Source organism: Cyprinodon variegatus, unplaced genomic scaffold (assembly GCF_000732505.1).
Source record: "Cyprinodon variegatus isolate N-32 unplaced genomic scaffold, C_variegatus-1.0 Scaffold217, whole genome shotgun sequence".
NCBI lineage: Eukaryota > Metazoa > Chordata > Actinopteri > Cyprinodontiformes > Cyprinodontidae > Cyprinodon > Cyprinodon variegatus.
The window spans coordinates 868,074-882,214 of NW_015150670.1; the positions used below are offsets into that span (position 1 = coordinate 868,074).

The window sequence follows — 14,141 nt, forward strand, 5'->3', positions numbered from 1 at the left end:
ACTTGCCCGATAGCCACGCTAACGCTAGTATCATCGGCTAAAGCCGCCATGTTCTTAAGACTAATCTGTCACGCTTCTCGTTGCGTCACACCTCAACCCGCCTCAAAGCCAACGCTGATTGGACGTTCGTTTGGTGAACGGCTCCAAATTTTCTTCAACGGAAAGTCTCCAGACTGATTAGCGAGTGAATTCTTGAAAGCTTGCGAGATCAGGATGGTCTCACGAGGCTAGCTTTATTATACTAAAATCTAAAATTTTGCTCTAATTTTGTAGAAATTAGGTGTGTGTGTGTGTGTGTGTTTTCTTAGACTTGTTTTTGTTACCTTGTGATGACAGTGTACGGCCAATTTTTGTTTAAATATGCTACATTGTGGAGACTTGTGGTGACCACTCAACTGGTCCCCATAAGGAAAACTTATCTTGTTGGGTTTGGGGTTAAGTTTAGATCTAAGGTTTAGTTTAGATTTGCCATATGCTGGTAATAGTTAGTATTGGGGTAAGGCCATACAAATGAAGGTAAGTCAAATAGAAGTCCTCAGTAAACATGGAAACCACAACATATTTGTGGGTGGGTGTAGGCTGCAATATATGTACAGTGGAGATTTGTTGTGACATAGGGTAAATGTTGGCAAAGCAAGGCTAAATGCCTTGAGGAAGCGGGAATTAAACCTACAACATTCAAATTGCAAGCTGCTATTTTTTTTCAGATCTCACCCACACCTTCTTGCTGCAAGATACCACTACTCACAACTGCTGCAATTTGCATTCTTGGTCTCTTATTTAAAAGGAGCACACCAAGTTAGTTTTATACTAAATATCTAAAAGCAACTTACTCAGTGACATTTTTCACATTGGTCAGTCTAAAAAGGTGAAACAAATAAAAGTTTATATTACAGAATTTAGGGACACTTTCTTTAACTCCAGTATCTTATATTTCTTTCTAGCTTACAGCATAGTAGTTGAGATATTTTCTGTATTAGATAAGGCTTAGATATGTTAATGGCAGAATCTATAACTCAGAGATAAACATTTTATATAACACATTAAAAAACAAAAAAAGCAAAGTTTTCCAATCTCAAGCCATAAAAAATGGGTCCAACAATTTTACAGACAGCAAGGCTCTCTGAATGGCTATCCCTCTCTGTGTAGCACCTGGTGCATGATGAAAATGAATGAGAGGAAGAATGAGTGACCAAAGGGAACTGGATGAACCTGACTAAATCAGGCTGTCTTAATTCCACTTTTCACTGGTAACACCTGAATGCTTAAAATTAGAAAAATGTTGGAGTAAGTTGAATAGTAGTTTGATTTCCCTTCCTTCATTCACTCTTAACAAATTCATCAATTTTATTTATTTGTACTTTCTTTTTCAGTCTTTTTCATGAACATTCAAGCGTGTGTTTCTGCAAACACTGGTTTGATAACACGAGAATGCCTTGCTTTGCTCTAAGTGAGAGGTTGGTGAAGCCATTGAAGTGCTATGAGTTGTATTGATTGGAAGTTCCCCACAGCATTGATTATGAGCACTATCAAACCAGACAAGCAGAGGATTTAAAGCTTGACTCCAGACAGATATTGATGCTTCAAATACTACAGTTTAACTTTACTCCAACTTCCTTTTTACATACTGGATCCTAATGATTAAAACTGGTTTGTAAAATGTTATTCTTTGAAAAGCGTTTTTGTTTTTTGAAGGTTTTTTTAAGTATGGTAATCTAACCACCGGAGCAAACTCCATTGTTAATGTGTAGCCTGTTTGTTTTTTTTGTCTTTAATAATGTTAATCACAGTATTTTTGTCTCTTCGCAGAGCTCCATGTATTCTCTGGCCCTGAAGTGTCTGATCAGCCTGTCCACAGTCATCCTGCTGGGCCTCATCATAGCCTACCATGCACGTGAGGTTCAGGTAGGTCACCTGCATGTCCATGTGCAAACATACGGGATGTGAAACCATAGGCCAGATTTAATAACTGTGGGCAGATTAAGGTGATTGCGGTGATGACTTCTCCTGATGAGCTCTGATAGAAAGAGTAAAGCAAGACAATTTAATTCTGACCCAAACAAGCAGATTTTAATCTTTTATACTAATTTAGGTACGATACAAATTACCAAAAACCCTTGTACCTAAGCATTAGATTTTTATATATTCATTTCTGCTTAAAAATAAACCAATCAGGCTTTTCTTAGGTAATAGCCAGTTCTGGTTTTCTTTGAGATCTGAGTTGTTGATTTAAATTTTTATCAAAGGTATAATTTGTGAAATATGTGCAGTGTTGTGATAGTGGTAGGGAATTTAAATCCTACAGAAACCTTATTTATACATCAGCTTACATCTCCTTGATATTTATCTGTTTCTAATTTCTTCAGACAATATTCTGAAATCTACCATGTATGCTCTTCCATTAAAGAAGTGTGATATTTAACTCTTAAAATGTGTCATTCAGTGTGATTTCATTCAACATGAAGTTGTGTATTGTCTTTGAAGAATGTGTTTTTTATAGAATTTTATAGTATCTGAAGAGGTGATTACAGATCAGAGCTGATAGATATAAAAAAATAAAGCCTGACTAGTTCCAATCAATGTCCAATTAAGGTGGAACACTTCCAGTAGAATTGAACATTATTTCAAAGTCAGATCAAATTATCTAAATGCTGCTTTTCTGTAGCTGCTTTAGATTATAAAATGCTCAACCAATTGTTAGGAAACTGATGACTAACCACAGCTGCAATGGTTTCCTTACAATGTGGTTTGCAATTAGCACCAGGATTGGAAAACAATGACTTATACTTACATTAAAATTCTAATTTTACCCTGGTTTGATAGACTCAGTAAAGAGAGGTGATGATTGCATTCTGAGATGTCTCCAATTAGCATATACATGAGGCAGTATAACTAACTGACTTCTCAAATGAATTAAATTTGTGTAAATGGTCACTCAATGACAATGTATATTTCCGTTGCTGTAAAGATGATACATGTCCATGAAAAGAGATTAAAGCAGTCAGGAAAACACAGGTCAGGTTCTAAAGTAGATTTTAAAGCTGTTGTGCTTTCTGCTTTTCTCATTTCTGCCTTTGTGAGAACCTCATAAAGGAGAAATATTAGCTTAGAGAAGTGTTTCCTATATTCAATAACACTGATTTTGTACATTAAGGGAAGTTGTCTTTTATGGGTGAAGAGGCTTTTTTATATGCTTCTTTTTGCTACAAACTAAACGGACTAAATTTAAATAGCTCTGCTTCAAACCTAGGAGCCGACTGTGCTGTATGCATTAACAATGTGGCACTGGGAACATAATAATCAATTTGTAGGAGCCAGCTTTATGGAACTACCTTCCTTTCCATTAGCATGTGGCACTGAAGAAAATTATAATGAATTTAATTATTTTTCTCCTGCTTAATAGCTGCCAAAACCCCAGCTCTTCCAAAAAAACATAAAAGAATGTGTACATTATCCTCCCGACCCTTCACTGCTTTGAAGAGACATTTGTCCTTCTGTGAAAATTATAGGTGAAAATACAATATAATCAATTATAGCTTTTTAATTTTATGGTTAATAGTTATAGAAAGAAAAGATAATAAAATCAAAATGAAAAAAAAGAGCTGGCTCCTAAAACAATTGGTGGCAAACGGTATATTTTACAGTCTTGTCTGTTTACTTGCTGAAAACTCCAGTTATCTCCAGAGCTACTTATAATGCAAAACTGAACAGATTTTATCTTGGGAATAGATTTGAAAAAAAAAAAAGCATTAATGTTCTAAAAAATATTTAGCTCCACACGTGCAGAGTCTGTCATGATGCTGACCTTTCTGGAATCTTGGGTTCTGTTTAAGTTTTCTTTTTGAGTTCTCAGTAATGCTTTATTTTATGTTATTCTGTGTTTGTCAAGATCAATATCATTTCGAAATTCTTAGTTTTACTCTACCTTGTTATCTCTTTCAGTTATCTCTTATCAGAATTTTTGGTATTATTTATTCCTTGGTCTAGTTTAAGTAGTAGTCATTAGTTATTTCTCTTTAGCTTCATTTAAGTTCTTTCCTACTTACAGTTAGATACTTTTGTTTTCCCTGGTTATTTTTTGTTGCTCGTAGTGTCTCTTTCCTTTGCCCTTACCTCCTTTCTATTTGATTCTATCCATACCTGCTTCCTATCAGCTGATCAGCCGATTCAATGTTCTATCCCCCATATGTACAGCTCCTGTGCAGTTCCTCATTGCTGGATTCTCTTAATTTTTATGTTTGTTTTTTTTCTGAGCATCTCCTAGTTTGATTCCTCAATTCCTCGCCGGTAATGTCTGGATCGATGCTTCTGTACCATCTACCTCTTCATTAAATTTGCAAGAAAACAACTCCGCCTTCTGTCTCTGCATTTGGTTCCTCAACAAAACTCCACTGAACCTGACAGAGTCATATGCAAAAACCTGCAATAATTGTTCCCAGTACCCAATTGGAAATTCTTGCACCCTTTTTTGTACCACTCCAGTATTTCTACTTACAGGCTTAGCAGAACGAGGTATTACTGCTGAGTGTTATTTTAATTAGCTATGCAAAAAGGTATTCATGATCAGGATTGGTTCACATACTGCTTGGTTAGGAAGCATCACAAACCTAGCGGACTTAAACGTGACCTTCATAGGAGAATCAATTATACATGTAATTGAAAACTGACATTTTAAAATTAGTTTTTTATAATGCGCTAACGGTATTAATTATATTGGGTAGGTTTGAAACGTAAATGTAAGGGGATATGAGATTAAATTGCTTATTGATTTTAAAACACAGCTCATTAGGTAGGCTCTCTATGTACTATATGCCCCTGGACACAAAAAGTTGTAGAAAACACCAAAAACTGTAATGAAAATGACAATACTGTTTGTACATTGTTTCTGAGCCCATGCAAGAATGTTTTAAGCAACTACAGTGTTTCTTCAATGAAAGATTGCTACGACTATCTGTTCATTGACTATCTTCAGGGCTCCCAACAGTCCGATTAAGTGTTTAAAACCATGCTGCTATCATTTATCTTTTTTTTTTTGTTTGTTTGTTTTTAATCTGATGCAGAAATTATTTTTAACACCCAAACTATTGTTTGCACAGCTTTCATGTAGTCAGTAGCTGTCGTTGTACTTTAGGGACTTTGTTCACACAGCAAACACCAGAATTTTCCCATTGTGGGACAATAAAGGGATTTTTTTTATTTTTTTCTATTTTACCTTCTCTTCATCCATGTTATTATTTGCACATTGTTTATTTCTATCGTGTTCTTGAATTTAGCTAATGTTGTGCTTTTTGTCTTGTTTTTTTTTCTCCATTTTATTTGAATGCATATCTTGTTTTAACTGCACACAGTCCTGTGTAAGGATTGCATCCAGTTTACGATTCTGCTCCCTTAACATTTCAGTCTAAGTGTTGATAACTCTGCAAATCCCCTCATATGCCAGGCAGCCTACACCAAAATAGTCATAGTTTTCCATATTTCACAATATGCCAGGTATACACCAACCCCAAACAGCAGAAATCCTGTTATCAAAAATCCGATTATGTATGCATCTTCTACATCCTCAACTGACATCATAGTCAGGAAAACAATCTTCGATCTCTGCCAGGAATCCATCGGTATCCTGAGAAAAATGTCCCGTCTTGACAGGAGGGTCCCCCTTACCCCGTCTTTCTGTAGAAAAAATAATTCCATTGCAACGAGAGACTGCTGACCATATCAATAATTCAGTTTTAGTATATATGTAAAAAGTAGCTCCAAAAGAAGACAAGACATCGAGAGGAAGCAGGGCAGACAGGGGAGGGTTTGGGAGACAGAGAAAAAGTGTCCTACTCCATGCAACAAATGCAACAAATTTTTGCTGATGTTTCCATCACTTGTACTGATGGAAACATCAGTAAAAAATATAACAGGATCTGGAGAAATATCAAGAACTCAGGGAAGAAATAGAAAGAGCCTGAAAGGGGAAGGCAACTATACTGTCCCTGGTCATCAGTGCACTCAGGGCTGTAACCCTAACACTGGCTCCAACTGTGGTGGAGAAATATCAGATAACTAAGCAGGCCAGCTGACAGCTTTGCCAGGGCCCGGGACAACACGGTCTTTTTGGGCCCCCCCTCTACACCTATCATATCCTGGTATGATCTGTCTCTGAGCCACTATGCTCAGACTCTCAGATTGGGCAGCAAGCCCCTCCACCAGCACTGTCTGTTATCGGTAGGGTTGGCTCTCTCTGTCTCCTCCTTAAACACACGCTCCCCCCACCCCACGAAGCTGTGATGCCTCAGATGGCTCTCCTGCTCCACTCTGTCTTTCACACTGCACCTGGACATCTGCCATCTTTCTACTCTTTTTGGCGCTAAGCTTCAGTATTTCTGTAAAAGAAAAGTTGTTTTCTTCGTTACACTAGCTAGCGGTTAATATACTTTGAAATCACATTGATAAACGCATTGCTTCTTACCTGGCTCTGAATGGGCATCATTCTTCTGCAATCCCGTTCCTGGACCTGTTCCTGTCTCATCAGTTTATTTTTAACATTTACTCATAAAATCCCCCAAGCCTTTGATTTCATCTTTCCTTTTCTCTTTTCTTTTCTGTGCGCCGGACATCTGAAAACCTAACATTCTTAGTTAGCAGCAAAACAAATCTTAAAAATTGCAGCCCACCGTTGTCCTGGTAAAACCATTTTATGTTGCGTGGGGGGGTTCTAATTGCCCCTTATTTAAAGAAAACATATTACATCTACCTAATGCAGATATGTTTATATATTTAGTTACTCTAATATTGAATATTTTTTATTACAAATATTTTCTGCCTGTATTTTTAATGGTCAGAGTGTCAGTTTTGGGCTCCCATCTGTCCTGGGCCTGGGACAATTGACCCCTTTGTCCCGAAGAGTAAAGTCCTAGAAACAGCTAAGGTACTCCAAAGAACCCTGAAACTCTCTTGTTTCTGGTAGAGAATCTGAGCTTGACTCGAAGAAACCATCCATCCAGTCCATGAGTAAAGTGCTGGGTGAAAGAGTAGTTTAAAATTCTCTATATATACACTCAACAAAAATATAAACACAACATTTTTGGTTTTGCTACCATTTTTTATGAGATTAACTCAAATAACTAAAACTGTTTCTACAACACAATATCACCATTTCCCTCAAATGTTGTTCACAAACCAGTCTAAATCTGTGACAGTGAGCACTTCTCAATAACCACAACCAGTCCCTGATTCGTTGCTCAATGATCAATGAATAATTTTTTTTACCTCAACAGTCACTGCTGTCACCACATGGAATTCACCACTGGCCTCTTTACTGCTCATGCCAGTAGCATTTTTATAGGGATGCTATATAAATATGCTGCTTTTACCACAGACACTATGTTTGATTTGAATGCACTATAACAAATATTTTGCACAAAAATAAAAAAGGAATTGACTCAAACTTAGGATAACTAATCAAAAAGTTGACTTGGAACACTTACACGCTGGAATCGACAGGACAGAAGTCTATCAGAGTGTGGTCCACCCCTGATTTAATACTGATCTTTGTTACACATGTTTTTCATTTCTGTAACTGGTGGATCAGACAGCAGTGTTTGAAAAGAAATCATACAAACATGATTCTTGATAAGACATTTTTTACAAGCCAGTCGAGAATAACTGTTTTCATTTTTACTTTTGTGTGTATCCATTCTTCAACTGATATAAGAGCTATCTGTTTTTTTTCCCAGCATTCATTTGAAACATTATCAGCTTATTTTGATAAAACAAACAAAACAAAACTACTTATTTAAAACAAAAGCCCATCTGTGGTCTTTCTGAGTTGTGTCCATGTGGTTACCCTCAGGTTGTTTTTCATCAGGGTGTTGAGATGGACCCGTGTACCCAGGTGTGTCGACTCTACCCAATTAATGACATTAATTAGAGTCTGTGGAATCGACTAAGCTAGATTTATGACTTAACAGCAAATAGGTACACACTAAATGTAATGTTAAATATATGTAGAGCCAATAATAAAACTGTCATTCAGCAGTACACAGTTTCACACATAGAAACCAATAAGACAAACAGATCTCACACACACAGCCTTCACCTCTTGTAAGGCTGAAAGAATCAATCAGAGATGCTTTCATGCTTCATTATACCTATTGTGGTGTTTGTCATTTCACTGATACAATGCTACCACAGTCATTTAGCTGGGGTTCCCATCTGAAACCATTTCTAGCTGATGCGCATAGACAATATATTGACTATTATGGAAACCTTGTGGGATCCAATAGGTGTCCCCAGAGTGGTTATTATTCCCTGCAGGTAGACCACAATGCTGTGTTCATCTTTATAACTACATAATAGTTCAGCCCTCTGACTTTTTTCTCCTTTAATTCTTTTTGAAAGCCTGGAGGTGTCATAAAAGGTCGAGGACAAAGATTCTCAATTCGGACCCAGTTCCATTCTTTATTTAAAAACACACTGAGATCAGTGTGGAAGAAACCTGAGTACAGTGCTGAACAGTATGATGTATTAACATCAGTTATTCATTATTAAAGCTGTTCAACTCAATGTTATTTGTTGATAAAGCTGGAGAACTAATGTTTTTCATAGTTTTTTCCACACAACATGCCACGATATCATCAAGTCATATGAGAATGTCCAGAAATTAAGCTAACATTAGCTTCTTTTGTTGAACACAATTACAATATAATTTGCTAGCAATTAATGTGGAGAGACTCGCATGGAAAAAAGCAGCAATTGAAAGGTTTTATTGACATGAAGAAATTAAGTCTTTGGTGCTTAGGATGATGCTGGTGCTAAATGCAGTTGTTCTAGGTAAGCAGGTGGATCTAGGTTAGAGGCGTTGCTTCCCCCAGAGTCTGACCCTTGCGGTGAAATGGAGGCTGTAGAAGGAGGGGAGCTATTGGAATGAAGATGGTGAACGGGGAGAAGAGGGCAGTTCAGCGGGAAAGCAAAGCATTTAAGAGTCTGGAGCCCTACACAAGCAGTCCTTAACTATGAATGGCTGATATGAAGGCGTGGAGCTGAGCTAATACACTGGAGCAGAGGTGCATAATGACTAGATTTGCGGCAGATATAGTGTTCAAGTTTAAATTTGCACCTTGTGGCTCAAAGAGATGAAGAAAGAGAGCTTCTAACCACCTACCTCTGTAATTTACAAAAATACCACTATAAAAAATAAACTGGTATGCAATAGTTTTATTTAGGGCACACAATGGTATTGTCAAGGCTCAGAACAGAATACCCAGAATTCGAAGCAAACGGGTGAATCTCATAAGTGTTTATTGATAAACATCAGATCTGTAATTCAGCTGCTGGGGTGTCAAACGCTGTAATCTCTGAGGGAAAACTCTGAGACTATTTCTACCAGTGTTGATTTCTTTAGTTACCCTCTGTTGCCCCCCTGTGCTTGTTTCATTTCCCATTGGCTTCCTCCTAGTTGGTCTTGCCCACACCTTCTCCTAATCTACTGATTGTTCTGTCTTGGTTCCCAATATATACACCACCTCAGCAGTCACTCAGTGCTGGTTTGTTTGGCTGCTTCCCCATCTCTGGTTCCCCACGTGAGTTTTCTCTGACGTTTTAGTTTTTGGTTCTTTGTATTTTAGGTATTCAGATTTTTGGATTTTACTTTAGTTGCCTCATTAAATTTGAAAGACTCACCTCTGCCTCTTGCCCTCTGCATTTGGGTCCTTCAAAACCTCCACCCAGCGTGACACATATGGGTTAAAATAAAGCATAATTATAATCTAAATTGTAATGTTTTAAATTGCTACCCAAAGGTGGGCAGTTTCTTAATAGGTTGCTTTAAATCTCTTGGTATATGGAATTTGTACCTAAGAATTTGTTACAGTCTCTTCACTTGTATGAAATAATCAATTTCTTTGGAAATGAAAAATATTAAAAGTAGATTAGGTTTAGGTTAATATATTAACTTAAATGAGTGCATTAATTATTGGATGTTAGTTGAAGCCAACGAGTCACAGACACACAATGGTGTAGATACATTTTTTTTCATTCTGCTTCTTAGTCAAGTGAATTTAATAAAAAGATATTTGTTCATCACTTGTTACTCCAGACCTCTGACCTTATCTAGAAATCAGATTTGATCCTTTGAACATGAAGCTTGAAAATCTCTAATGTAATATGTATTTTGATACATTTTTATAGATCCATCATAAAGGTTTTTTATTTACTCTTAAATAAACTCTTAATGCTTCAAGTGTTAAAAGCTGTTACTTATTGCTTTCAAAAAATAAAAAAGAGCAAATCTTTGCATATATTCATCTAGATTTATTTTTGTATATATATTAATGAAAAAGGTATCATTATTGGTTATGAACTTTTACACATATCATCTGCACACGTCTGCTGCGGTTGCACGTGATAGGGACGCTATTACCGGCAGGAGATTGGGAGCATGTTGAGCCGACAAGAGAGATATAAAATGGTCTTTTGATAATCTACCTGAGAAGTAATTCCTTTTTATTAAATAAAAGAAGGAGTTTGGGGAGGATGCTGACAACATAGAAAAGGGATTCCCAGCTTGCTGGGGGAGGTGAGGTTGGGATTAGCCCAAAATCACTTTGGATAATCACTTGTGTGAGGAAGGTGACAAAATGTGTGCATTTCTACACAACAGCAGATGACAGCTTGACAGGGTAATTCTTTTCTAGTACATGAGCTTCCGCTAATTTTTTGTTTTTTAAATGCCTTGATATTGAAAATCTTATCCTCACTAAGATTGCTGCAATACATTAATACATGTTATGCCTTAAATAACATTGGAGTAAGACTTATATAACTAATGCTGCTACAGATAGAAATAAAGTACGGTACACCACATTATGTCCACTACCCTAAAATACTAAAATCTATCCACATCTGCTGGATATATCACAGGAGGGGGGGCTCTTCAGTGTATGGGCAAAAAGGCAAGGTAGGCTGAAGAGGTTGTGGAATAAAAAAGGGCAGAGACACACAGCCATGCACACAGAGACCTGAGGACAATTTATAAATGCCAATAAACCTAACAGTCATGTTTTTTGGACTATAAGAGGAAGCCAGAGTACCCAGAGAAAACCTACACAGGCATTTAAACTCCCTGCTGAAAATCTCCAGGGTTGGGATTGACCGTTGGACCTTCTTGTTTAAAGGGAACACTGCTACAAACGGCACAACCTTGGTTCCTGATACAATTGTAGTTCATAATATGCAGATTTTTTTAAACAAATCATTGTAGATGATGGTGGCTTTAGACAGGTAGGATCTCCTGTTGAAGCCTGTCTTACAGCATACCATAAATTATGGCAACATATCCAATGGAGTTTTTGAAATCTAAATTTGTGTTGTAAATATTTGGTTTTGATATAGATAAAGACATATTTGAAGTTAATAGTTCAGAAAAAAGTACAATTAAATCTTAATTTAAAAATGTGGAGTAGTCCATTTGTTGGACTTCGAGGGAGTGGTGTATGTATTTGTGCTGTCCTATGGCATTTTTTTCACAACCATGGGGAAAAAGCTACTCTTTAGTTTGCTGCTGTAGGTTCCGTGACCATAAGTCTGTCAGAGGAAAGGCTGTTTAAAAGACACACCCGTGGGTGGGCTGTGTTAACCCAGATTTTTGTGGCCTGTTGGAGGAGACGGCTCAAGCAGACCTCCTCTTGGTGTAGGAGTTTGGGGACAGTGATCGATGGGTAGTCTTGGTTTTAGTTTTTTTCTTTTTCAGCAACACTCTGAATATTATACCCCACTGTACATCCATGGGACAGAACACCATTTTACAGTAGTGAACATTTTTCTGTATTGTTGGACAGAGTCTATTTAGGGTACATACCACTGAATAAAATATGCAGCATTGGAACAAAGGATAAGGAATCTAATGGACAACAACTCTTTTAATGATTCATAGAGTTTATTTAGTTAAAGGTGCAGTAGGAGATCTTTTCTAACGCACTTTTTACCATATGGCTTAAAGATCTCTCCACAGCCGCTTAGTAAGCAGTGAAATAGACTGGACAGTATGCTTCCCCCTGCCATCCTTACTGGTAGGGGGAAGGATACGGTCACCAGGTTGGTCGGGGGGGAATTTCAAAATCGTCTACAGTGCAGTGCAGCCCAAGCTTACTGCTTTCGACATCATCAGTGCTGTCTGTCTCCCTGCCAGCTGCGACATGCTGCTTCAGCTGCTCAGCTGTGCTGCAAAGAGCATGCGCATTCATGTGTTTTGAAGGCGTGGTTTCAAGGGGTTCGAAGGGAGTGGCATGGTTGTGTATGTTCAAAAATATAGCTTGCTGGAACCATTTTTTCAAGATCTCCTACTGCACCTTTAATTAGTTCAATCAATATTAATTCTACATTACATGTGAACTTTCAAATATTGGTCTATCAAATTATTTCAAATAGCTTCTTGTCCTTTTAACCAACCACAGCAGGGGCAGCAGTCTAAGCATTGGCTCCCAGACTTCCCTCTCCCTACACATCTCTTCTAGCTCCTCTTGGAGAAGCCGGAGGTTCTGGTGTGGCCAGCCAACAGACAGTCCCCCCCATCGTGTCCTAGGTAATCCCCTGGGCTTCCTCACGGTGGGATGTGCCTGGAACAGCCATCCAGGGAGCATATGAAAAAGAGGTCTGATCCACCTCAACTGACTCCTCTCCATCTGGAGGAGAAGTGGCTCTACTCAGAGCCTCTCCTGAATAACCAAGCTCCTCACCCTATCTCTAAAGGAGTTCACACCAACCCTGCTAAGAAAGCTTTTTTCAGCCGCTTCTATCTTGGATCTCATTCTTTCGGTCATGATTCAGATTTCATGACCATAGGTGAGGCTAGGAATGTAGATGAAACGGTAAATCGAGAGCTTTGTGTTTTTGCTGAGGTGTCTCTTTGCCAGAACAGACTAATCCAAGATCTGCATTATCATAGCAACAACACCGATCTGTCTATCAATCTCCTGCTACATTCTCCCCTCACTCCTGAACAGGACCCCAAAATACTTAAACCCCTCCACTTGAGGCAGTAACTCTTGCCCAACCTGAAGGGGACAAGCCACCTTTTTCCACTCGAGAACTGTGGCATTGGAGTTGAAGGAGCTAATTCTTATCCCGGTCGCTTACTTGGCTGAGAATTGCCCCAGTGCATGCTGTAGATCTTGGCAGGAAGGAGCCAGCAGAACCATATCATCTGCCAAAAAAATGTTCCTGAACTAGGTGGTGATCGGTGAAAAGCTACGCTCGTCTCTTCACCTGAATGTCCAAGACATTTCCTCGAAGGTGAGAAGATTAGACTACATAGATGATCATTGAACTTTGGCTTAGGGCAGGGGTAACCAATAAAAAATCAGCGTGGTCCGAATAAAGAAAATCATCAACGAGTAAAGGTACAGAGACATTTTTAATTATAATCTGTTACTTTAAACAGAATTTAACACTGAAATAAAATGAGGTTTTAATGCATCCATGTTATACATTGAATTTTTAAATAAAAAAATATATTAAATAAATAGACAATTTTCCATATTAACATCTAAAGTGTTTTTGAAATAGAGAACAATAATCGTTCAGTTTGTATATAGACAATTTCCTGATTCAAATATTTTATAAAAGACCTAAACTGACCATTTGTTTTTATTTGTTTTTTCTTTTTTATGGCTTAATGAGAGCAGTGGACTTTATGCTGCCCCGCAAGATTTTTAAACCTGGGTTTGAATGGAGACAAAGCCATTCTCAAGCACATATCAAGGTGCTCATTTTGAGCCTGGATCCATATTTATTTTTGATTATGTTCATTGTGGAGAATCCTGCTTCAGAGCAGTAGGTTGAGCCAAACATACTCAAAATGTGCAGGCTCTGCTCCGGTCCAGGCCAGGTCAAGATCCGCTATTGCAATTGCACCAAACAGGAAAAAGAACGGCCACAAGATCCGGTTTGTCAAAGTAAAATATAGTAACAACAGATCAATAACAACAAATTAGAGCGTAATTCTTATATATTGCAAAAAGTTTATTATTTATTCGTACCGTATAAATAAATCATCTTATACATACTTGGGTTTATTTTACACATATTTATACTAATTTTCTTTTCTTTCAATGTCAAAAAGAAACTATTTAACACAGACCTATTACAGGATCCTG

At 37.7% G+C, this 14,141-nt stretch overlaps 1 protein-coding gene across 2 annotated transcripts in view; it reads left to right on the forward strand.

Moving 5' to 3' along the window:
- Positions 1-14,141, forward strand: part of kcnn3 (potassium channel, calcium activated intermediate/small conductance subfamily N alpha, member 3) — a 107,317-nt gene that overhangs the window by 28,898 nt on the left and 64,278 nt on the right. For both annotated transcript variants that reach the window (XM_015380586.1, XM_015380587.1), the window contains exon 3: positions 1,810-1,905. In XM_015380586.1, coding sequence (XP_015236072.1) covers positions 1,810-1,905 — 96 coding nt within the window. The remainder of the gene's footprint in view (positions 1-1,809; positions 1,906-14,141) is intronic.